The following is a 23,738-nucleotide window of genomic DNA, read 5'->3' on the forward strand; positions in this document are numbered from 1 at the left end:
TAGCTACTTAAATAATACAACAGAGTAGAGATTTCATGGCCTTCTCATATTAATTTTAAATACAGCAAGCAATTTTTAGGGCTCTTTTTCCCCTTTTATGAAGTGAGATGTATAGGATTATATAATGAAGTCCCCAAGAGTCAAACATCCAAGTTACTTAATTTTTTAGCAGATCTTTGAATACTACAGCTTTCTGAAAAGGCATGTATAGTATGATCCCAGCCTATTGGGGAGGAAGTAAAAGCAGAATCTTTGCCCAGTCTTTGCATTTGGTGACATTTGCAAACTTACTCTAGTAGGTAAGCAAACCTACTCTAGCTTGCCTCTGTATTTTGGCACTACTGCTGCATGTTGCTATGTCTAAGCCTGCCAATCACATTTTAAAAGCTCAATTGAGCAAAATATGTGTTCGCAGTGTGCCATGCAGGTTTAAAATAACAAAGGAAGTAGAAGACCAAGTGTCACATATGAGACAATTCAGTACAGGCTTTAAAATAAAAACATGTGTAAGCACCATTCCAGCCAGCACTGCCATCATTTGAGGTCTTCTGAAGGATCCCTTTTGCCTCTTAATCTTGAGAAATTTTCTCATATTTTAAAATAATTATAATTTTAGTATGTATTTAACCCTTGTGTGTAAAAAAAAAAATGGAGAAGAACTTTCTGAAACAATAATAAATTTTACAATCTCTGTTGAGCTGGCTGCCTCCTTCTTCCTTGATGCAGGAGACCTTTTCCCTGCAATTCTGTGTTTAGCTTAGCTTCAGGATACTCGCGTGTCACCTGTAGGCACGTTACTACAGAAAAGAAGATGCAAAAGCCCATGTGCACTCGTGACAGAATTCCCAGTAGGCTTCATACTTGTACAATTTTCTGTAGGGCAGACTATTTTTCTTTCCCCAACAGACCATCTGTTCATATTTCTAGTCTCACTGCCTGTATCTATACGAAAAGCCTAGTATACAGCTTTTACCAGCATTGCAGGAAACACGCTGAAGCAACTGTGTAACTTATTTGCTATTTTAATAGCATATAGTTAAAGCAACTAAATGCAGTGGCTTTACTGTAAACACTGAAAGAAGAATATTTAACCTTTAAACAAAATATTGTCAGTAAAACTAGTAAAGGATTCCTTTTACAGTCTTTTCAGCATACTACAACTAGCAATATCATACAGCCAGTACAAAAAAGAAACTAAGTCCCAAAATCTAAGTACTGCCTGAAATAACCTATCATCAGAATTAAACTTCTGCTTATTAAAAAAAAAAAAAAAGTAAAGAATGGTCCAACGTATGTCTTAACCCTGTCATTACAATATATAATTCTGATTGGTCCCCCTCCTCCCCTTAAACAAACTCATATTTCTACTCTTACAAACCATTTGTGAAGTAGTTACTGTTAAAGAATTTAAGGTTATTTAGCTGATTTGATTTAAACAGCCTTTAAATAATTGAAAGACACAAAAGGAGGTACATGTAGGATGAAACTCAGAGGTACATTTTAACCTTTTCATGTTAGCTTCTGGAGTTATTTTTAACATGTTCAGAAAATACATTCAGTGTGCGGAACATGAAATGCGTGGGAAGAGAGACAAAGAGAATACAAAACCCCATTTTCATGGTACCAGTTCTCTCAAAAGCTGCATTTGTAATGGTATTAAATTATGCTGAAAACATTCTGTACAGAAGTTCTGGTTACTCCAGAAGTTTTCACTTTGTAGTAGAGGGCAGTAAAAAGACGCAGAAAGCCTCTACCCCCTCTTAGCATAACAACAGTCTGGACTCACAATTTTAATGAGAAAGATGGAAAACTGCTGTTAAAGTTTCTACTGCAAATAGTACACAACTTCATCAGAGGGCATAGCCTCACTTTCTTGCACACAGAGCAGAGCAATAGTTAGAAGACTACTGGGTTGACTTGTTATGCTGGCAAAACCAGTTTCCCTGCCCAGCCTCCTCCCTCAGCTGCTGCCAGGGAATACTGCCTAAGCGATCTCCTTGCTTCCGAAACTGCATTCCTCCAGTTCCTCAAAGATGCTGTGATACCTTCTGAAGCTGCTTAAACTACTGGCACAGTATCAGTCTGGAGTACAAACTTGCAACATGTAGGAAGCACCAGTCAGTAAACACTTGGGGTCTGGTGACAGCTGGTGTACCACTTCAAGTCATGTGTGTTTTTCCTTTAACAAAGTTTTCATACTGTGTTTTCAGAGATGAATATATATCTTTTCCTCTCCAGGGGAGAGAAAATCCATATGTTCTTGCAGAAGCCACTCTGGTACTTTTCTGAACCACAGTCACTTGAAAAGCTTTGCTTCTTTCATGCCTTTCAGTTCTGGTCTTAACCAAGACCACATCTCTATTTTGTCTTTATAAGAAAAACAATCTGTTTAAGGTTTCAGCTAGGTTCTTAAGCGAAAAACAAACCAACACATTTCTCCTAGGGTCTTCTGGGTCACCATCAGTAACTTACTCTAGGACTTTGGTTGAATTCTGTACAAATATCATAACCTTCAAACAGCTGAAGTCAGATCTAGAGAGGCAGTAGGAATTTAGGTAGCTAATTCCCAAGACACTTTTATTGCTATTTTTTAATCCCGAAGGCATCAAAACTCTCCTAGGTATCCTAATTTTTCTCAAATTGCTAAAATTCCACTTCTGCACATGCCAAGAAATATCCTGGTCTTCATATGCTTTAGTAACTTGTGATCTACTTTAGAATTAACCTGGAGCAGTGTCTAAAGTAGAAATTTCTCCACAGATTATGATGTTCTTCTATCCAAAAACCCCATAGGTTACTAAAATCATGATGCAGTGGGCCAAAGTTAAACAAAGAACAAAAAACAGCCAACAAATAAATGAAAACAGGAAAAACTACAGATTTGAAAGAAAACTTGTTTTAAATTATGTTCACATAAAAGTGAAAATCTACTCAACAATGGTCAGGCACTGCATGATTTGATTGTTAAGTTTTAGAAGTCCTGCTGTGAAAGTGTACAAAACTTTTAGTTTAGGATTTGATTTGGAGATGTCAGTAGAATGGTAATAAAAATTCCAACTTTGCAAAAGGATTATAAATAGAAGCTTTTTAATGAAAGGCAATTTTTTGAGAGATTACTCTCTTCCTTTCAATAAAGATGTAAATATCACAGAACAAAACAAAGCCAGAGTAATAATTAGAAATAATAACAGAGTAACAGGAGGTCACATAACATATGACAAACAGCAAATAATTTTAGCATAGCTAAATTAGGAAAAATTAGAGAAATAGCAAAGTTAACATCTAAAAAAAAATGGGCAGAACACCATTAACTCAGTCCTGACCTCAGTTACACTCTGTGTATCATACTAAGTTAAATGGACTGGTTTTGTGATTATTTTTTTTTTTCAGCTGAGGAAGAATGACCTTAGACCTGACATAGGACTACAGAGGCAGCAGTTGCAGTCTTTCACATGTGCAGGGCTGCTGGGCTGGCTCCCCATCACTGGGAATTTCGCAAGGCAGGTGGAACAGCAAGATGCAAAAGTGAGGACAGAGCTTGTAAGAGAGACACTCCATCCGTCAGCAGCCAGCATTGCTCCAAACAATAACACAGTCAAGCTACTCCATGGCTTCTCAGATTTCTGCCAGGAGATGTTTTTTACTACTCATTGGCCTATAAAGCATAAACACTAGATTAGGGCTACTCTTGCCACTCTTTGTTTCAGCAAGCACAAGCAGGAGTTTGGCACAGTTGATTGCTGTACTCACGTAAGAAACCAGGAACTGCCACCCTGCCTAGAACACAACACAGGACAGACACGGACTTCCTCTGCGCTATTGCCTAGTTCAGTAAAGAAAACAAGAACTTTGTCCCCTTGTCCTGGAGACACAAGAGAGAATGTCACCAGTCTGTTAGTTCTAACTGTCATCTCTGGTAACCAAAGAGTGGCTTGCATCCTGAAACACGGAGACTAATATCCTTCCCAAAAAGTTTATTATCATTAATTTTGACAACTACAGGTACGTTGGAGATATTAATACAAGAGATTTTTGGTTTGTGGTTTTTTTGGTGGGTTTACTTAGTTCGGGGTTTTTTTTAAACTTGTTAAGTTCCTTCCTTTCTGGTTTTAAATTTGATTTTTTTTTTTAAATTTCGTTGCATGTTCCCATGTTTTTGTGTTGGAAGACAGGGAGACCAGAAGCGTCCAATCTACTTTCTCAGTATTAGTCTATACATATTCATCTTACCTCCTCTTACAGCTTCCCTAGATGGTATAGTCTTTTTGTCTCCTCTTCCTAAAGACAGCAAGAAAACCTTAGTTCAAATCCTTGTCCTGAGAATGGCATTAAGCAGAAACTCAGCTGAAACCTCCCACATCCCAGGAGACATCATATGAACCCTGGGGCCATACTAGAATACGACAGCAGCAAGTCTGGAGCTGTTCTACAGTGTATAAAGTACAGGCATTTTCCCCAAGAGGAAAGCAGACACACGGGCAGACAGAATGACTCTTTCAATTTGTGTTTATAGTACTTAATCTGAGAGGTGAGACGCCTGGTTCCAGGACAATCTACTGATCTGTCTGGAAGGAGACAGCCTCGGGGACAGCAGCTACGACTACCCGGCCCCAGAATACCCTGTAGCATTCAACTGCTCTCCTTGGACATGGGTTCAAATCCCTCTAAGCAAACGAGGGAAAAGAATGCAGTTTCTCACATCCTAAGTCAAGGTCCACACAGCTGGCCTACAGAATGTAATCCTTCTGCTCTGGCACTGTTCTCAATGTACCTCTTCATTTCCTTTGCTTTTCTTAGAAGCACTCCAGCATAAAAACCACTCTGTTGCAGAGCGCACCACAAGCTCGCTTTCTCTCCTGGACCATCCCCAGCAAATTACCTTCTATGGTAGATGTCGTTGCTAAGCAACAAACAACTCTTCAAAGAGAAACAAAGTTCCTTCTCAAAGTTTGTCATCCCCACCCTGGTGAATAGCTGCAATTTATCACAGGTATTTAAACGATCTATGAGTGCTACAGTCAGAGCAGTAGCACAATGAAGCTTCAGTTTTCTGCTGGAGTCAGAGGTGACTATTAGCGAGACTGATCTGAGCTTAAATCACCACAAAGTTTGTATGTTTTCATACAAGAAGCAACAGAGAATCTTATGACAGGTCTCGATATACATTTGGTATGAATTATGAAATGTATTTATTTGATAGGTATTAATGAGCCGATACAGGGATCCTCAGGGATACAGGCCACATATCCTGATGCCAGCAAAATAAAATATGCATTTTACATTAAATTCCAGTATGGGACAAAAAAAAATTCTGCTTTCCCTAAAGCCTCTGTGAGCTATACTCTTTCTAATTAAGTCAAATTAACATTCTCCCATAAGATATGAAAGACCCAAGTAGCTTCTTGCACCTGAGGGCTCTATTATAAGAGTATACAAATCTTACAATGGAGTAAGAGGGGGAGCCTCTCAGAGGGTGGGGGGAGTGAGAGAGAGACGGCGTAGTCTGGTCCTGATCAGGGCTGAACTACGACAGTTACAAAGACTTCAGGATGCTTTCATGGCATACTCTAACCTTCCATGGATCTGCTAAGATCTGTACCGCACACTAAGCATACACTGGATGTAGGATCTGTTCCCCTGAGGGGGAAGAAAAGTGAGAAAGACCACTTCTTGACAGAAGAAAGTGGAGAAAATGATGGGGACTGACAGGTTCCCTCTCCCTGGTCTCTCCATATGGGCTGCACCTTCTTTTGTAGTACGTCCACTGACTCCAGCACAATTTCCCAATCTGTTATCTTTCATAAACAAAGGCTAGGTTTACTTGCAAATCATCAGTAGCAATGTTTACGAGAATAAGACCTAACAGAAAATACCCTTATGAATCAAATGACATATGCATTATTAACCCCTCATACTACTTGCCAGTAAGACTTATATAAGCTATTTAACTTGAGCGCAAAACTTCCCCTGAAAGCCATATTGTTTCTCTACTAGTCCTTCAACCAAGCAGTTTCAAGGTAACAACTACTGTCAGCATTCTGTTACAACCACCCCATTCCTTACTCTCTCCAGAATACAGCAAGCAGAAACCTGAATTCAGTACATCATGAATCTTGGATGCCGTTTCTTGCAATGTAGTACAATACGCCATCCTCGGCACCAACATTGAAACCAGTACAGGCTAAATTCTGGAGAAGATGCTGATATGCACTAACCACCTTGCACATTACAAGCTTCAGAAGCAGCTGAATACCAACAGCCGCCTTCTCCCTTCTCTTCCTGTCTTGACTCCTGTGGCTCAGATGAGAGTCCAGCCTGATCTTAACCAAAAAATGAAAAACGTGCATTGCCGTCATAGAAGATGCAACTTCTCCTCACCCTTCCTCAGCAAATCCCTAGTTCAGGACAAGGCTATCCTAGCTTCCCTGTAATGTGTATCTCGCCAAATCTATCACAACAGAGAAGGACTGAAAGAAGCTCTTCCTCAGCTCTCTAGAATCCAAACATTAAGTGAAACCTACAGTCGTGTCTGTGATGGAGGCAAAAATACTCAAAAGTGGACAGTTAGAATAAGACTTATGGTCCTTTCACATAAAAGGCTGTCGGATATCCTTACATTGAGAAGACCCTTTCCAAAAACAAATTTAAAAATACAGGCCCTAAGTTCCTAAACTGGCATCTCCTTTCCATCCCCATCTGTTTTTCTTTAACAAACAGAAGCTGCTTTACTCTTTATATCTTGCAAGACAACCAACGTCAATTTCTTTTTTTTACTCCATCCTGCTTACAATTCATGTAGCACAGTATTCCCATATTGTACAAATATGGGATAAGATCTTAGAGCCTAATGCCAAGCCAAGAACAGTGAAAACACACTACCTGAGAGAACAAGCACAAAAAAAATTAGTTCATTTTTATTGTTAGAAATAAAACGTATCTTCATACAGGTGGCCTGACCACAAAGCCAACCAGAAACAACTGCTTCAGCAAGATCATTCATGACATCTAGCACTGAGACAAGCGATGACCATAGACCTGCATAAGGTCATAATTACAGAGTTCTCAAGACAGATGCTATTTAAATGCACACGATTGTCTATTCTTAGTGTTTATGTTGTCAATGATTAATGACCAAATTGCTTCCTCTTGCACACTGCTCAAATGGCATTCTGCACGACTGCTTAAGTTGCACAGGGAGGAATAAAGTTCTCAGAAGCAAAGCCTGCTGCCACTGACTGTTCTAATCTGCTGAAGCCTCACCTCCAGTCCATTTCACTGCCCTTTGTTTGCCCGTCCTTCAGGCAGCTTGTGACAGTCCTGTGACAGTCCATGTGTGCAGCAATATAAATTGCTTTCAAGTAACAATTTGCCTTACTGTGTTTATTCTGCAAACTCCCTCCATTTAAGAACTTTTCCAAATTCTTAACTGGCTTTATCATTTTCTTTGAGGATTTTCTCTAGTTAGTAAGAAGCCAAAGAATATAATAAGGATGGGAGGGAACAAACAGTGGAGTCAGGGATGCTAAAATTAAACACTTTCCCTATGTGCTTTATACAGAAAACTAAAAGGCTGTGAGATAAGCTTTGTCCTCTGTACAAGGGGTTTATTTACACAATGAATGACAAATTCAGTCAGCTGAATATAAGGAACATCCCAGTGCTCCCTGCAATTTCATTTCACTTCTCCTAGCAGAGAAGCAAACCTCAGCTGATACCATCAGTACCAGGGTTCTCTTTTCTGCATTTGTCTTTACTGTACTCAGCAAAAAGAGGGAGTTTCAGGTGTAATAACATGGCAGCTTTTGAATGTTCAAACACTTCCAAACAGCTGTTTGAGATGACCAGGCAGGCTCTGCTTCTTGCTTGTCTTTCATTTGAATGATCGTTTCAAAAGACCTGACAGATTTCTTGCACAGGTGCAGAGTAAATTGGGGGGGGGGGGAAACCACACCTCACCAGAAATGTGCATTCTGGGAAGAATTTGAGCAAGTGTTGCACGTCCTATACTGGTCTGGATTTATACTTGTCTACTTGTATGCGCTCTTATTTATATTAAATAGGAAACAAGCAAAGCTAAAGGCCACTGCATAAAACATGAAACAGATGGATTTTGTTAAAAGGGGCCCTACCCAAAGGACTATTGGACACAGAAGGAAGCACACAATTTGACGCCTGGTCTACTACATCAATGATGACTAGATGAACTTCAGTTTCTGAAATTCACAGAAATAATGATAATGCATGCATTTCAGACCTCTGTTTTCTAAGCATATGCCATTTAAGGGGAGCTTTCTAAAAGGTTTTCAGTTTGGACACTGGTACCTTGTGTTTTCAATACTTTCCTTGTTGGACCTCTATGATCAAATCAGCTAGACACGCAGGGCCAGGTTATGCCTTGCCCTTAAGCAGATGTGCAGTGGGGAAGAAAGATCTCTGCCTGAACTGTACTACCGAATCAAAACATCCTGTAGCTATGTCTTAAGCAGTACTAAAGCATTACCAACTCAGGCCCATCCCTACTGTCTTGACTGTGAACATTTGCTGATTGATTCATCTCCAAAATCAATATTGCCAGATTTAAAAATAATAAACTGCAGGGATTGTGGATTAGATTTTTGTTATTAGATTAGAACAGAAAAGCAGGAGCTTTTTTAATATCCTTTTTTGGAAAATGTGGGTTATCATTGTATAGAAAAAAAAAACAATTTGAACACAAAAATAACTCTTGGACAAAATAACTTTCATTTTATAGTACCAGAAAGTGTGATTAGGAATGGAAACAGGCATCATAAAGTCAATTCAGCACCTTTCAAATTTAAAGTGCTTTACGGTTTTACTGAAAGAAAAAAAAGAGAAAAAATATATGTGCTGAAGTACTATCACAATTCCATGCCTTTCTCACCAATATTACTACTATACATTGATTAAAGCTTAGAAATTTATTCACTGAAAGAATTTAATTGTCACAAGCATGTCACTTTCTCTCTTCTTACAAACTTTAGTTATTAAGATGAGGAAGGGGAAGGTATTATGGGGACACCCATAACTCTATTTTACTTTTTTTAAAAAAACAGCCTCCTTACAACAAACAGACAACCTCATCTGTATACCCAGTGACAACTATTTTTAGGACAAGCATTGCCTGTTTGAAATCAGTCAGGAAGCACCAAAATAAGATCACCTAAGTAAATTATTGATATCAGCTGATTATATTTCCCTTAATAGAAAGAGTGCTCAAAGAGGGGAAAGGAATAGAAAAAAGTGCAAAGCATTGCTTCTATAAAGTAGTATCAATGTACTGCCAAAGCCCTCTAGTTGGACTAATTTTAGGGTGAGTCTTTTAAAGCTTTTCTTATGTGGGAAGCCTTTGTTATTTACTTCAGTGAGCCACATTGAAACCACCACAGCCCAGCTTCCCAGCACAAATGCCTGCACCCATCCTTCGGCTGTCCACTACAATCTTATGTGAAACGCGGCTGCTGTAAAAGTAAGTGTGGCCAAAGCAATGTTTCCTCCAGTTTTTCAAAATTGCAATGGAAATTGCTATCTGGAAGCAAAGTCAGCCTTACCTTTTCACCTTTCACATTAAACCGAAATTGAAGGCAAAACGCGAAACTGAAATTTAACCTCCACTATCACACCCAGGTTAGCAGTTCCCCCCCCCCCCCCCCAAAAATCAGGCTGACGGGAACGCAGAGATCAAGAGCTTCAGGAGACACCTCTAAATGCGTTCCAAAGTTCAAAGAAAGAGAGGCACACCATTTTCAAAAGCACCCAAATTTTCAAAGGCGAGGGGGAGGAAGGCCGCTGCCCCCCTACTCACGCCCAGGGACACGGGGGGGTGCGGGGCCGGCACCTGGGCGTGAGTGGGGGGGCGACAAGCCCCGGCCCACAGGCCCGGCTGCCCCCACACCAACCCCTGAGTGTGAAGGGGTCCGGGCCTCCCCGGAAGGCCTCGGTCGGCCGCCGTTCCCCCCCCCCCCCCCTTACCCGTGGTGGAGAGGACGGTGCTGGCGAAGAAGAGGGAAGAGGTGAAGTCCCAATTCCAGTTGCCCGAAGCGTTGCTGAGCACCGAGACGCCGTAGTTGCTGGCCTCCAGCACCCGCAGCAGGAACTGCTCCAGCTGCTGCTCCGAGAGGCAGGAGTGCTCTTCCAGGAAGCGTTGCTTCAGCTTGCCCAGCTCCTGGCGCAGCAGGTCCTCGTAGGGCAGCTCCACCGAGGAGAAGACCACCGCCCCGAACACCAGGTAGAGCAGGTAACCCAGCACCAGCAAAGCGAAGCACCAAGCCGAGCGGTGCTGCTCCACCAGCCGCACGCAGGAGCTGCCCGCCAGCGACTGCAGCATCTTTCCCCCGGGGCTGGGGTCGGCTGCGCCCCGGGCCGGGCCGCCGAGGTGGAGGGGGGTGGGGGGGATTGGGGCGGGGAGGGAGGCGCGGGCGGTTGGGGCCGCCGGCTGCCCTCTCGGTGGCCGCTGGCTCTGGAGGCGCGGGGCGGCGGTGATGTGGCGCTCACGTGGCCGCGCGGCGCAGGTACCGCGGCTGAGGGGGCGGCCTGGCGCCGCCAACCGCCCGGCCCGGCCCGGCCCGGCCCCGCCGCCCCACGTTTTAACCGCCGCCGGTTAAAACGGCGTTTTCTCCCTTTCTTGTTTCTCGTCACCCGAAGAATGCGTGGCAGCGCGGGGCGGGGGAGGGGAAGGGGGGCAGCTAGCGCTCCGTGAAGGTCCCCTGCCCTGCGGCGAAGGGGCGTGCAGCCGGGCGCCTCGAGATTTTTGTCCGCTTTCACACAAAAGTGTCTGGAGGTTTCCTTGCCTCGCTGCCTCCTCCATGAGAAACCCTCAAGCCAGCAACTCCTTCCCCTGTTTAGGGTTTTTTGTTGGTTTTTTTTTTTCGTATTTCAAAAGGCACTGGGCAAAGCAGAAGCAGGTGACGCCAGAGACGGAGTGGCGTGAAGCAGGAGGCCAAATTGGGGTTCAGGGATGCGATGTGTTCCAGGAGGAACCCCAATGGCAGGCGTTAAATGTCCTCCCTCAGGTCCACTGGGACATCCTTTGGGATGGGACATCCTGGGACACTGGTCCACTGGGATCATCCACGAAGATGATCAGAGGGCTGGAGCACCTTTCCTATGAGCACAGGCTGAGAGAGTTGGGGCTGTTCAGCCTGGAGAAGAGAAGGCTCCAGGGAGACCTGATAGTGGCCTTCCAGTACCTAAAGGGGGCCTACAGGAATGATGGGGAAAAACTCTTTAGCAGGGCCTGCTGTGACAGGACAAGGGGTAGTGGTTTCAAAATAGAGGGAGGTAGATTCAGATTAGATATTAGGAAAAAAATTTTTTACACTGAGGGTAGTGGAACACTGGAACAGGTTTCCCAGAGAGGTGGTGGAGGCCCCATCCCTGGAAACATTCAAGGCCAGGCTGGACAGGGCTCTGAGCAACCTGATCTGGTTGGAGATGTCCATGCTCCTTGCCAGGGGGGTTGGACTGGATGACCTTTAAAGGTCTCTTCTAATCCTAACTATTCTATGATTCTGTGATTCTGTAACTTCAAAATGGGACCAGTGGGGTCGCAGTGTGAACAAGGTAACGTCCAGAAGCCCCATGCAAGCTAAATGAGTCCTTACTTCTGTGCTGCACTCCTGGAGATTCTTACTTTTCAGTGGTGCCAAATACCCAGCTAGTGCTCAGAGCAGCATCCACGATGAATACAAATGCACTGTCCAGCCAGCCCTCTGTGTGCTCCGAACCAATGATCCCCTCCGGTTCCACTTCAAACGCTTCTTTCTTCATCCGTCTCAAACTCTGGCCAGCAATCATACAGTTAACCCGCAAAGAAGTTTCCCACCACATGAAAAGGAGCAGTGAAAATTGTAGCTTCCCAAAGTGTCCCTTAAGGTGACTAAAGGCAGCTTCTGGTAAACGAGAGAGAGGAGATTCCGTGGCCGCATCCTGCTGGGCTTTGCTGCTTCCCTTTCACATCTCAGCTGATGGCAACTTGTCCAGTCAGAGAAACAAAGTAGTAGCTTGTGGACTTACTGGGGTTGAGCCAGTGAGTTTGGACAGAGTATATCAAATCCGGCAAGGTATCTTAAGGTATCTTAAGTATATCAAATCTGGAGGTATCCCTGTAAGCTGTAAGGACTGAAATGGGAAAAGAATACAAAAATGAAAAGCATGAAACAATTTTTTTGTGCTAGGAACGTAAAATGATGTGTTAACATTTCCTTTTGTACAAAAGCTACACTGGGCTGTGGGATGAATCTGGCTTGGCAGAACGGCTCATCCAGTTCCCGGCCAATTCCCCACTGCCAGCTACAGCTGAGTTGTTCCAGGGGCTTAAGCTCCCACTCTCTTGTTGGATGATCAAAATTTAAATGTGTTCATGCATGCAAAAAGCAGCTGCTTGAATGCATGGTCAAAGAGCACACTTGGGGGATGTGGTAGGTACATACCTGACAGGCCCAGCAAGCAGACTCTTGATGCCGTGCCAGGAATGCACGCGTGTTCTGGCCTACAAATGTGCGTCTGTCATATGTGTGCATGTGCACCTTTTGCATGCACATTCCATCGTACAACTGGGGAAGGGGTACTGTGGGCTCCTGGGTGTTTTGCTACGAGGATATACTTTTCCCCCACGGCTGAAGTTCTGAGCTGTTGCAAGGTAAATGGTTTCAAAGTGCCTTCTTCATACATATAAATTGTAGCACTGGACAGAGGTGCAGCATAATTAAATTAAGAGAGGCATTTGAAATGAGCAACTGAAGACAATCTATGCTGTCTATCCAGAAGTTAACTGAAGGACAGACACAGAGATGTCACGTCCCTACACCACTTCAGCACCTTTCATCAGCATCAGTGTATCTTTAAAATGTTTTTTTTTGTTGTTGTAAACCAGTGATGTGCAGGAAAAAAATGTGATCTAAATCAATAGCAATGACAATTAATAATGGGTACTGTCTGAAAGAATGTAATGCAGACAAGCTTTTGAAGGGAGTATTCCAAACAAATGTTTTATTGCATGGCACTAAGACAGCATGCATTTAAGCATCATTACAGAAAAAGAGGTCAAGGAACCTCATTGACCAATTTGGTATGCTTGGCTAACTCCGTCCAATTACTTAATCACTTGTCTCCTCAAATTCCAAATGACTGAGTATCTCCATCTATAATAGAAAAGCCATTTAAAACAATATGTGTGACATACTGGGCTCCATTTTGATCAAGTGTACTGAGTTTGCCAGATACAATAGGTTTCATAATAGGATCTAATTTATGGCAACCTCTGGTAGGTACAGTTGCATTTGTGATAGGGAATGGGCACATCTTCTCTACAAAACAATATTTTCCCAACCTTCAAGCCAAATATTTGTTTAAAGGTTAGAAAATGTTTGTCTAAGAACACGCCTCTCGTCAGTGGTGATAGGAAACTGTGGTGGGGTAGCTGAAGAGTTTTTACTGGCTTCCTTCAGTTTTCCATTTTTATGAATCACTCATTCTCCACTTTTAGAAGTCTCTCACACTTTCAGGCTTGCTGGACTAGAGAGAAAAGGAGGACTCTCTGCTGAAGAGAACCTGCACTGCTCTTATAACTTGATTTTTTTCCCCGCGGGTTTTCAGAGGCACGGGTGGGGAGGAACATTGGCAGAGTAGCACAGCTGTGTCACCCAAGCATTCACGTTCTCGCTTCCAAAACAGATGTCTGGACATCTGAGTTTTAGCCACCATTGTTTATGTTCATGTTTTAACTCAAAGCCCTTACATATTTCATAATTTAATTACAGATTTTATTGGGATAGGTGTGCAGAAAGGTGTCATAATGTTCTGTTTTCTGACTTCAAGTGATCATATTTACCACAATAATATTATATGTGAATGCAATTATATCATTCCAGTTTCCTTCCAGAGTATGCTATGTCCATTTTCACACTGTTTTGCTAGTCAAGGATCAAGCTACTCAGGGATTCAGTGTACTGAATTCAGTGTTATGTACTGTATAACAGAAAGTCACAACATGCTTCAGCAAGGAGTGACTGAAATTCTCGAGCAGGCTGTTACAGAACAGCTTTTTCCAGCAGAAGTTTCATTGTACCGTGACCATCCCTCTTAATAAAACATGAATCCAGTTAATAAAGCGTACCACATTGTCACATCACTCATCCACTAGCTAGCTACTCTCAGTGACGACTGGGCTCCTTAGTGCCAGAGAAGTTCAGCTGCTAGGAGGGAGAAGAAACCCACTATTGGTAGGTACTGGTGCTGTCTATTGCACCAAACTCCCCTCTGAGGTACAAAACATGCAAATTCAAGCTGCCTGTCTACAAGGGCGGAAGAGAAGACCGACACTCTTAATTCACCCATAGAGCTGAGACAGAAATAATGTTTGTGTCCTAGGGTGCTAGAAAATGATAGAGAAAGTTAGTAGTCTCTCTAACTAACTTGGCTGCTCGGGGAGATAGAAGAACTCCCCTATCGCATCATGGGGTTAGCAGCTTCTCTGGTGTCCAGAGGCTGTGAAAATGCTCTTTCATACATAAGGCCCTCTCAGAGCTGTGTGAATCACTTTTGCTGTTAGGAGAGGTGAAATTGAAACAAAGAGGTTTTGTATTAATGGCAGCCTATTTTTGTCTGAGCTTTTTGGTTAACTAAAAAAATCTTTTATTACTGACACATTTCCAGTGACATGCTGAAGTGCTCCAAACACTGGAAGACAAGGAGATGGTGGTAGGCTGTAGGGAGATGATGGCCTGGTGGCAGACAGTCACCAGAGAGGGGGACCACTGCACACTGTCTTTTGTCCAGTGAATGTACCTCATATGAGAAAAAAACACTAGCTTTGGTGAAAAGCAAGAATAGTTTCCAGGAATACTCCAGTGCCCAGAGACTGGCCAATGCTGAATGGCATATGGCAATGAGGAGGTTTGATTCTGGAACTCTGCTCCTCTGATCACTGAGCTCCAGACCCTGAGGGGGATGAGTCTGGGGAAAGGGAAGCACGCATGTTTGGCACTGTTACTGATATCAAGAGTGTAAAATATTTTTATCACCAAAAAGAAATAACTGAAAGTTACTCAAATACACAGAGTTTCAAGTTGACTGAAAGGTTTGGGTTTTTTGGTTTTTTTTTTGTTTTTTTTTTTTTTTTAAAGAGCTATTCTCGGCAAGATCACAAACAAAATCCTCCATTTTGACATCAGTCTTAGAAGAAAATGTCCTTCCACTCAAAAAAAAAGTATAAGTAATTACACTGAAGAACCTTAAGTCCTGAGAAGCAGGGTAAATAAAATCAGTTCCTGGGCAATACTCATCCTGCCAAACCTGTGCTGCTATATAGACATACCTATAGCATAAGCTCACAGTACAGTGAACAGAGGAGCTGGTGGTGCTGGGGAAGAGTAGAATGAACCAGGACAGAGTGGGAGCCAGTAAACAGTTACGTGCGGAGAACATGAAGTACTATCAAAGCTGACAGCTGAATATTGCATAGCAGTAGGGAACTGATTTGTCCTTCAGGATCTTTCTTCAAATTTGGCATGAGTATAAATTCAGTGGTTGAAGCAAGTCTAAAGTCTGACTGATCTGTCCTAAATTATGTGTACACATGAAGAAAGATAGCCATAAAAGTAAGATTCTCAGAATTCACTTGTATTAAGGATTCTGCTACATTTAACAGCTCCCATTAATTTATTTTTTTTTAATGAAACTGAGAATAAGTAGAATCCTTCATAATTTTCTGTGTCTGTTAAAAGAAGGCTGGAACATAATACATTTCCCGTTGTAGAAGAAAATATATCTGAACAGTTGTTTCTGAACACACAATTTGTGCACTTTTGCAGAAGTTAAGATAAGGTCATCTAGTGGCTCTGATTGAATGTCATGCCCCCGTGAGCAGGCAGGATGTGGAGATACAAGAATCACATCCTCAGAGGCACCAACACAAACGTAGTTAAGTTGAGAAGCAGTCAGATGGGTTGCCATGTGTTCTGTTTCAGATGGGTAGGGTGTTCTATTTTGGCTGAAGGGAATCATCTAGATTTGTGTCATATAACGTGAATCTTACAAAAATTGGAACAACACAACCTGGCTTTGAAGAGGGGATTCATTCCCATCTTAAGGAGGATGGAGATGTGATAGGAGCATACAGACATATTTAGGTCTTTAAAATTTATCACCAGGCAAGTTGGTGACAGTAGAAATATTGCTGTGGAAGAAAAAGAGTCAGCAAAGTCTGTGTCCGTGCCATTTCCAATGTCCTGCCTGGCTGCATTCTACTTGAGAGGGAGGGGAGAAAGCTGGAGATTTAGTGGCTTCCTCAAAAAAAAAAAATCACTTTATGACGTTAACTTAATGGTGCAACACTGTCCACAAAGGTTAAGACCACTGATCTGTGATAGCAAAAGAATGAATGTGCCTGGTTTGGGGGCTATATTTAGAGGAAGGTTTACATCATGGAGTAGTCGTATGTAGAATGAAGAAAGTTTATATGCACGGTCAGGCACAATTTCTTTCCCGGGTGAGTCATGCCTTGTTCAGTGTAAATGTAATTTTCCTTAGAGTTGCAATAAGTATTAATATTTAGCCAATGATCTCGTTGTCTAAATGGAATAACTGATAGATAATGCTTTCAATAAGATAAGCATTTTATGTCATGGAAAAAGTAATTTCATGTATGCTTGCTGTAAGGTTTACCCAATGGCATTATCCAAAAAGGAAGCTGGTCAGTCTAAAAGGTATAGGTCCAATGGGGATGAGGGCTGCATATATGTACATAAATATATGCATTCATATATATATACATATATGTTTGTATATAATGATATATGTAGTGTGCTTCCTCAAACTTTTCACTGTTACATTCTCAGTTGTGCCATATCTTGGTAAAAAGGTAATTACCCATGATTTGTAGGATTGTGTTAATGCTGCAGGAATGTAATAGCTCAGAGAATTCAGGATGTCGACATGACCTTATTAGAGCATTACATTAAATAAAATTTGGTGTTTTAAATAAAGTGACCTTGCCCTCCTGAGTCCTGTGGCAGTCAGCCAGCAGAAGCCATCTTTTTAACCTTGTGTTCAAGATGCTGAAAAGAGGAGAACCAGTTAAGATACTTAATACTTTGTACTGAAAATAAGGGTTCACAAAATACTTTCTTTCTCTTCCTTCTACTCTGCAGAATTTTTAGTACATCTTCCCTGTTCTTGGCAGCCTGGTGTTAAAGAAATGAATGAATGCAGTAGCTGAGGTGGACTTGAACAGCTGTGGGTGCCCAAGCCTACCTCCTTATCTTATCAACTCCAGGACTGATCTTGGTTTTGTGTCAGAGGCATTGTGCTGGTTCTTGGGCCACCAGGAAATGATGGTGCCAGCAAAGCCCACCAGCTTTCTCCGGGTCACTTTCAAACCACACAGCCCCAGAAGGGCTTACGCACTAAATGGCCTGCCTGTAATTACTATTTTCAGTAGTTAGGCTGTATTTCCATGGTTTCTAATTTTAGTTAATTGAGGCCCAGTCCCAGTCTCTTAGTTTAGTGCTGCCACTGGGGAGTATTGGTAGGTCCTTTTGCCTGTTTTCATTCAGTCTGTGTTGCCTCAGAGTGTGTGTACTTGTATAATCAATTTTATGCAAGGGGCTGAGTTGGACTTGTGTTACAGTGGGTTGGACCCAGCAGCTGTAATGTTTTCACTGACGAGTGACACACCCTCTTGCTCATTCATGGAAAGGTCACATTAACTTGCCAAAATAGCTTTCGGCTTCAGCTCCATTTGACTCTGTTTTGCTGGGCCCCAGCGGGTGTACACAGCATGGCACTGCTCTCTGAGGCCTCCCTGACCTGGGTAATGAGTTCAGAATGAACAGTGTGCGCACTTGGACTTCTCCATGGACTCGAGTCGGAGTGCTGAAGCCTGGTCCTGACACTGAGTGGTCTCTGACTCTGTGTTGGGCAGTTGGGCTCCAGTGGCTGGAGTTATTTTTGAAGCTCTTGTTGTTTTTAACAGTGACCTTCTGGATGCCTGCAGCCACTCTGCCCCATATGAGACCTTCTGGTAACTACACATTGCCTCCAGGCCAAGTTACTTTGCTGAAGTAGGGAAGTCTCGTGCTGGATGTGGCTGCCTGTGTCTGGATCATAGAGGGGCCGCAAGGCAGGTCCTTAGGATGACTTTCAGATGCAGCCCAAGAAGTAAGGGACCCTGGAAGGAGTAGGGTTGCAGCTCTGGGAGACGATCTCTCTTTCCTGCTGCAGCCATAGCTGATAATTGGGATGTAGAGCAACTTAGCTTTTCAGGGCTCTAGGCTCCTAGGGAATTTAAATTCTAAAGAGAGACCCATTTTACAGATTGTTGCCGGTCTCCAATACATAAAACACACTCTAGCCAAGATCCTCAGCTGTACCTGAAAACAACCCTTGTGCCTGACCTTGGATACTTCCTGTGCTGGATGGATCCTACATCCTGAAGGAGCTTAACGTTTACCTATAGGCTGGCACAAGCTCCGGTACTTTCCTAAAACTGTCCTAGTGGGATGGAGAACCCAGGCAACCCTCTTCCCTAAGCACATGCTTTGCAGCCAGTGCATGGTGGGGCTGAGTGTTGAAGCAGGCACCCTTCCCTCGTCATTCCTGTAGAGAAAATGAATTTCTTCCAGTGGTCAGTCCTGATAGCTCTGAGGTCTAATACCTCTGCACTGGAAGTGCAGCAGAAAACAACACACCGTACCAGAAAGCCTCAGCCATGGCATTTATAACTCATCACTGAAGGCCCACATTACTACAATGAAGTAAGCAGGAGTTAGTATTCACAGATGAGGAAATACATGCAAAGCCATCAAATCTGTGATACTCCCACCTAGCCATGCTACTTGGACAGGTTCATTTTCCCAGGTAACCCTTCTGCCTCAGCAGAGTTAAATTTTAATAAGTGCAATTCGTTGCCTCGCTGAACTGACGTTGGGAACAGCCCATGGGTACTATTGCCACATGCACCTGCTATAATGAATACCAAAGCCTACTTCAGTGACCTGAATCTTTTGAAAATTGAGTCCTTTATTTTTATCCACTTAGAAGGAACACAAGCTGCAGTGTCCTACTTTATCTCAACGGTGTCATCTGACTCATCAATCAAAACTGAATTAGAGTCCTATTTTCACCCACTGACTCTCAATCAACCTAACAAAGCTATCAGAAGTACAAAAGGACAATTTTGTCACTCAGCCCGAGACACCTTTGCAAATCTTGAGTCATGTGAGATATTTTAAGGTTTAAGAAAATTACAGTTTCGGCAAGGCCAAATTCTACACCTTCCCCTGAAAAGGTACACTTGGATAGAAAGAACATCACAGGACAAGAGAAAAAGTTCTGTGAAGTAAGAAAACTTTAATGTGAGGAGATTTTATGATATTGGGTTGATTAATTTTTAATAGAATACAGTACTGTTTTATGCACTTCCGTCAGAGTGCATTGTATACTCTTGTAACATTTACCAGATGTTTATGAAGGCATGCGTGCTGAGAAAGAAATATAAAAACTGTCTGGCCCACAGCTGGTTAAAGAAATGGCTTAAAATATAGGTCTACCCAGAAAAACCTCAGTTAAGAACCTGACAGGTTTTTTTTCCTTGTACTTTCAGAAGTGCATGAAGTGATTAAAAAACAACCACCCCACCACCGCCGCCAAAATCTGGTTTTCTTGCTGTTACGGCAAAACAAGTATCGGTGACCTGATCCTATTCTGTCTGCCTCATGAGACATATATGGGAAACAATTGCAACATATGTTAGAAGAAGATGATTCCTCCCGTCCTTTTGAAATCTCTTTCCCAGAATCCAGCTTGCTATCCTTCAAACAAGTCTTTAACCTTGCCACAAGTAGAGAATAGAAGACTGAAAAACTCAGTTTCCAGGGAAAAAAAACAGTGCTCACGGTGTCACCGTTTCTCTTCTGATGTCTCACATCTGATTTTAAGACAGATCTACAAAATGCTTTGAGAAGATGAGGCTGGGAACTAGCATTTGCAACCCTTTTGAACACTGCCAACTATGGATTCTGATTTTATGCTGCATTATGATTTCCTATACCTCCTCCACTTCTTTGTTTCAACTAATGATACCTGTGCCTGTTCTTGCTCCTAGCTGAAGTCCTCTTCTCCTACACATCCCATAAAGTTAATTTAGAACTATATTTTCATAAACAGGAAAATAAAGTAAAATTAACACTACATGTATTTCTCAAGCTGTCCTTTCATTAATGAAATCCTAAACATTACCTCAGTGCAAATAACTGATGATAAAATCTTAAACCAGGCTGCAGAATTGAGCATTATCATAGGTTTGCCAATGAAACTGAATTGATGTTAAATTAATTTGGGGAAAGTACATATACAACTTAGAGTTTGGAGCAATCTTCCTGACAGGCTTTATACTTTAGATGGACCTCTCTTCAAGTCAACATCAGATCCCTCATCAACATAAAACAATCAGAATATTAATAATGAATGTTAAAGTTATAATTAGTAGTAATCATATATTCTGCCACAATGACAATTAATTTTATTTGTTTTTTACTAAGTGAAGGGAAGTATTTTTCTAGGCAGTGCATGGAGAAGGAAAGAGGAAGAAGAAACCCCTAATATTACTAGGTATTAGAATAACTTGCAATATTACCAGTCAATAGGGACAAATAAATTGTTTTCACATTGTACTAATGTCTTCTGTTTCACTACAGTTAAATTCTTACCGTGTCTGGACTATAAAATCCAAAGGCTTTCATACATTGTGTGGCTACCACACCACATGAAGTGTTTCTTTTTGAAAAAGTTTTAATGATGCATGGTGATATATATTAAACATTGATCTTCACTGGTACTAAGCATTTCAGTTAGTGCTGAACAGACCCCTCAGTTCTCAAGAGATTCTCAGTCGTCACACACAGGAAAGAAGCATGAGAAGATGAGAAAAATATACATCCAGCAGCTAGAGTCTGAATGTTCTCCTATCAGAATACCAGTAAAGACAAGCGTCCCCTAGCCAAAACCAGTGAAAGGATCTTGTGGAGTTGCCTTAAACTGTTTAAGGCACCTAGAAGAGAAGTACTACTTGTCAACTAATAATAATGACAAGAATCACAGAATGGGTGAGGTTGGAAGGGTTATGTTGATGATGAAAGTGATGACGGTTATTCCTACTACAAAAAAGGACAGCAAATTAGGTCCAGGGTTGCAAAGAACTTTCTCCTCAGTATGTTATTGCATAATTCTCTCCTCGTGCTATTACCAAATCTATTCTGCTACCAAATTTATCAAAGTTATTATCTGATATTATCATGCCATAATTACTGAGCAGCTTGATGATTTTGAGCACTGAAAAGAGAGAAAGTTTCAGTGCTTTTAATCTCCCAACAGCCTTTGAGTGAGGAAATTCTGTTTTCCTCATTTTGTATCTGGAAAATGGAGTTATAGAAACAGAAGATTGCTTTTTGAACCCCGGTCACCGTGACATGCGGGCAGACATTTAATAACATAGTCAAGAGTGCCAGCAAAACCCTACTGAAATCATTAGGAAGTTGACATGTTCATAGCAGTATTTGCAATCTCCTGAAGGACGTGCCTGCCTCCTAGACCTCTAATACCCAGTGACTGAAGTCACTGCTTGGAGGAGGAAATGATGGAACCAGGTGTTCGGTGCCAGCAAATAAGTCTGTGTACAAAGCACAGGCAAAGTGTATTTTTCTACAGCATGTGGAAGGGATATCCAATTTCCAAGCTGGCCTCTGCCAACAAGTTTTGGCCCCTGGTGAGGTCTTACCTTGCTCTTTTTCTGCACCAGTCTCTTTATCTGTTAGTACTTCCTGCAGACTTTTATGGATGTTTGTATGCATGCATGCATGCAGGCATCTCCAAAACCCATCCGTGTCCCAGCTGCTCTATTGCCAGTCACCACTGGCCCTTTCTATGTGACACCCTCCCTTGCTAATGACACTGTGTCTCCCACCATTATCCCCCACTAAGAAACAGCAGATGTTTTCAGTGGATGTATCAATGGATGAAAAATCCTTTTGGTGTGCAGATCTTAACCTTCCAGCACAACACTGCTGGGAGAGCTGGCCTTAGCCATTCATCGTGGTGTCCAGGCTGTGGTGGAAATGTGCGACATACTGCGGGGATGCCCCAGCTGCTGGCATCCTGCCTCCTCCTGTGTGGCAATATGTGGCCCATGCATGACTATTTCCCCAGGCAAAGGGGACAGCAGACCCGAAGGAGCCTTACACAGAAGGACCCCTAAGAGCACGGCACCTTAAGAAAGCCAGGTGGCTTGTGTTTAGTTTCCTAAGGAGCATTTCAGAAACTTGAAGGCAGGCACTCCAAAATTTTTTGCCACAGGCTCATGTCTGCTTAGACATTCCCATTCATACTGTGTGATAGATAGACAGACATTATTTTGGGAGAACAAAATGTGCTATTGCCACAGGATCATATAAATCCTGCCTGTCTTCTGGGAAGCTCAGATTGAAAGAAAAGCTGGATGAAACTATCCTAAAGCATTAAATATTTATGAAAAATATATATCATGGCATTTTACATCCAATTGTGCAATAGACATTTGTGACTTTGCTCCCAAGGTGCTTCTTTAATATCTTCAGTTGTTGACAAATGGCACGATGTTTTGCAGCAGGAAAAGGTCTCCCCTCCAGCCCTCCAAATGAACATCCTAAGATGTACTTTTTTCTGCTTGATGTTAAAGCAGAAAACTTAATTTTCATCTCATCATTTTGTATTGAAGTGGTTTTGGTTATGAAAGTAGAATAATCAAGAAAACTATTTTAAATATAACTTCACTAAACTACAGAGGAAATTACATTGTCTACTGAGTTTGAAAATCTGTCTATAATTAGATTTAAATGTCACTCCTTTCAGTGCATTTTAGCATTTTCTGCAGACTGTAGTCCTTATGAAATAGAAAGTTTCAGAGTATAGACTTCCTCTTATGAATATTATGACTCCATGGCATGCTTTCAGGAGAGTATGTCTTTGTATTAGCTGTAAAAGATAATCTAATAGTTGATGCAGTTTTTGATTAGTTTCCTCCCATTCCAGTAGCATAATTTGGTATCACTTGCTTTTCTCTGTGTATTGTTATATCCTGTAAGTTTGGGAGGAAAATGATTCATATGTAGCCAAGGATAGTAGAGAATTTTACTATAAATGTCTGTATTTCATATTTTACAAGCGATGCTTGTATATATGAAATACTATTTACTCCATTTAAACAGTAGTGGGATTTCAGCAATTGTAATATTTTATTTTGTTCTGTGGTCTTACTATACAAATAAAGAAAAAAAAGGTTATTGAAATGAAAGATATTTATATGGCTGTGCTTTTGCAGAAAAGATGCTAACTGACCAGATGTTCTTGGGCTTTTTCATTATATGTATGTAATACCATAATAATGCTGGCACTTACAAGGTTAGGTTTTTTACTGTGTTTTTAATGTGACGGCCATTTCCAAATTGAGGCTTGTTTCCTTGAAAAAGAAACTGAAGAGTAAAATGTGATTCCTAAAGAAACCGTTGACATCATATTGATATTTCATCTAGTTATCAAGACGTTGCTGTGCTTTAATGCCTTCTGGGTACACCTACAGCACCCAGTGTGTGAGCAGGGCGGACAGACGGGAAGGGGAGAGGGACACAAGGGAGCTGTGTCCCCTGGCCACCTCGGCTCTCTGCCGTCGGTCCTGGTGATGTGCACTC

At 42.0% G+C, this 23,738-nt stretch overlaps 1 protein-coding gene and 1 long non-coding RNA gene across 2 annotated transcripts in view; one reads left to right on the top strand and one right to left on the bottom strand.

The window, feature by feature from the left end:
• KCNK1 (potassium two pore domain channel subfamily K member 1) overlaps nucleotides 1-10,377 on the bottom strand; it is a 36,794-nt gene extending 26,417 nt beyond the window's left edge. The window contains exon 1 of the mRNA XM_086745748.1: nucleotides 9,991-10,377. Within this exon, the coding sequence (XP_086601874.1) occupies nucleotides 9,991-10,345 (355 nt within the window). The 5' untranslated portion in view covers nucleotides 10,346-10,377. The remainder of the gene's footprint in view (nucleotides 1-9,990) is intronic.
• Nucleotides 10,138-23,738, top strand: part of LOC147601367 (uncharacterized) — a 29,067-nt gene continuing 15,466 nt past the window's right edge. Inside the window, exon 1 of the long non-coding RNA XR_015258283.1 lies at nucleotides 10,138-10,255. This is a non-coding gene — a long non-coding RNA (uncharacterized LOC147601367). The remainder of the gene's footprint in view (nucleotides 10,256-23,738) is intronic.

This window comes from Chlamydotis macqueenii, chromosome 3, assembly GCF_036417535.1.
Source record: "Chlamydotis macqueenii isolate bChlMac1 chromosome 3, bChlMac1.mat, whole genome shotgun sequence".
NCBI classification, from domain to species: domain Eukaryota; kingdom Metazoa; phylum Chordata; class Aves; order Otidiformes; family Otididae; genus Chlamydotis; species Chlamydotis macqueenii.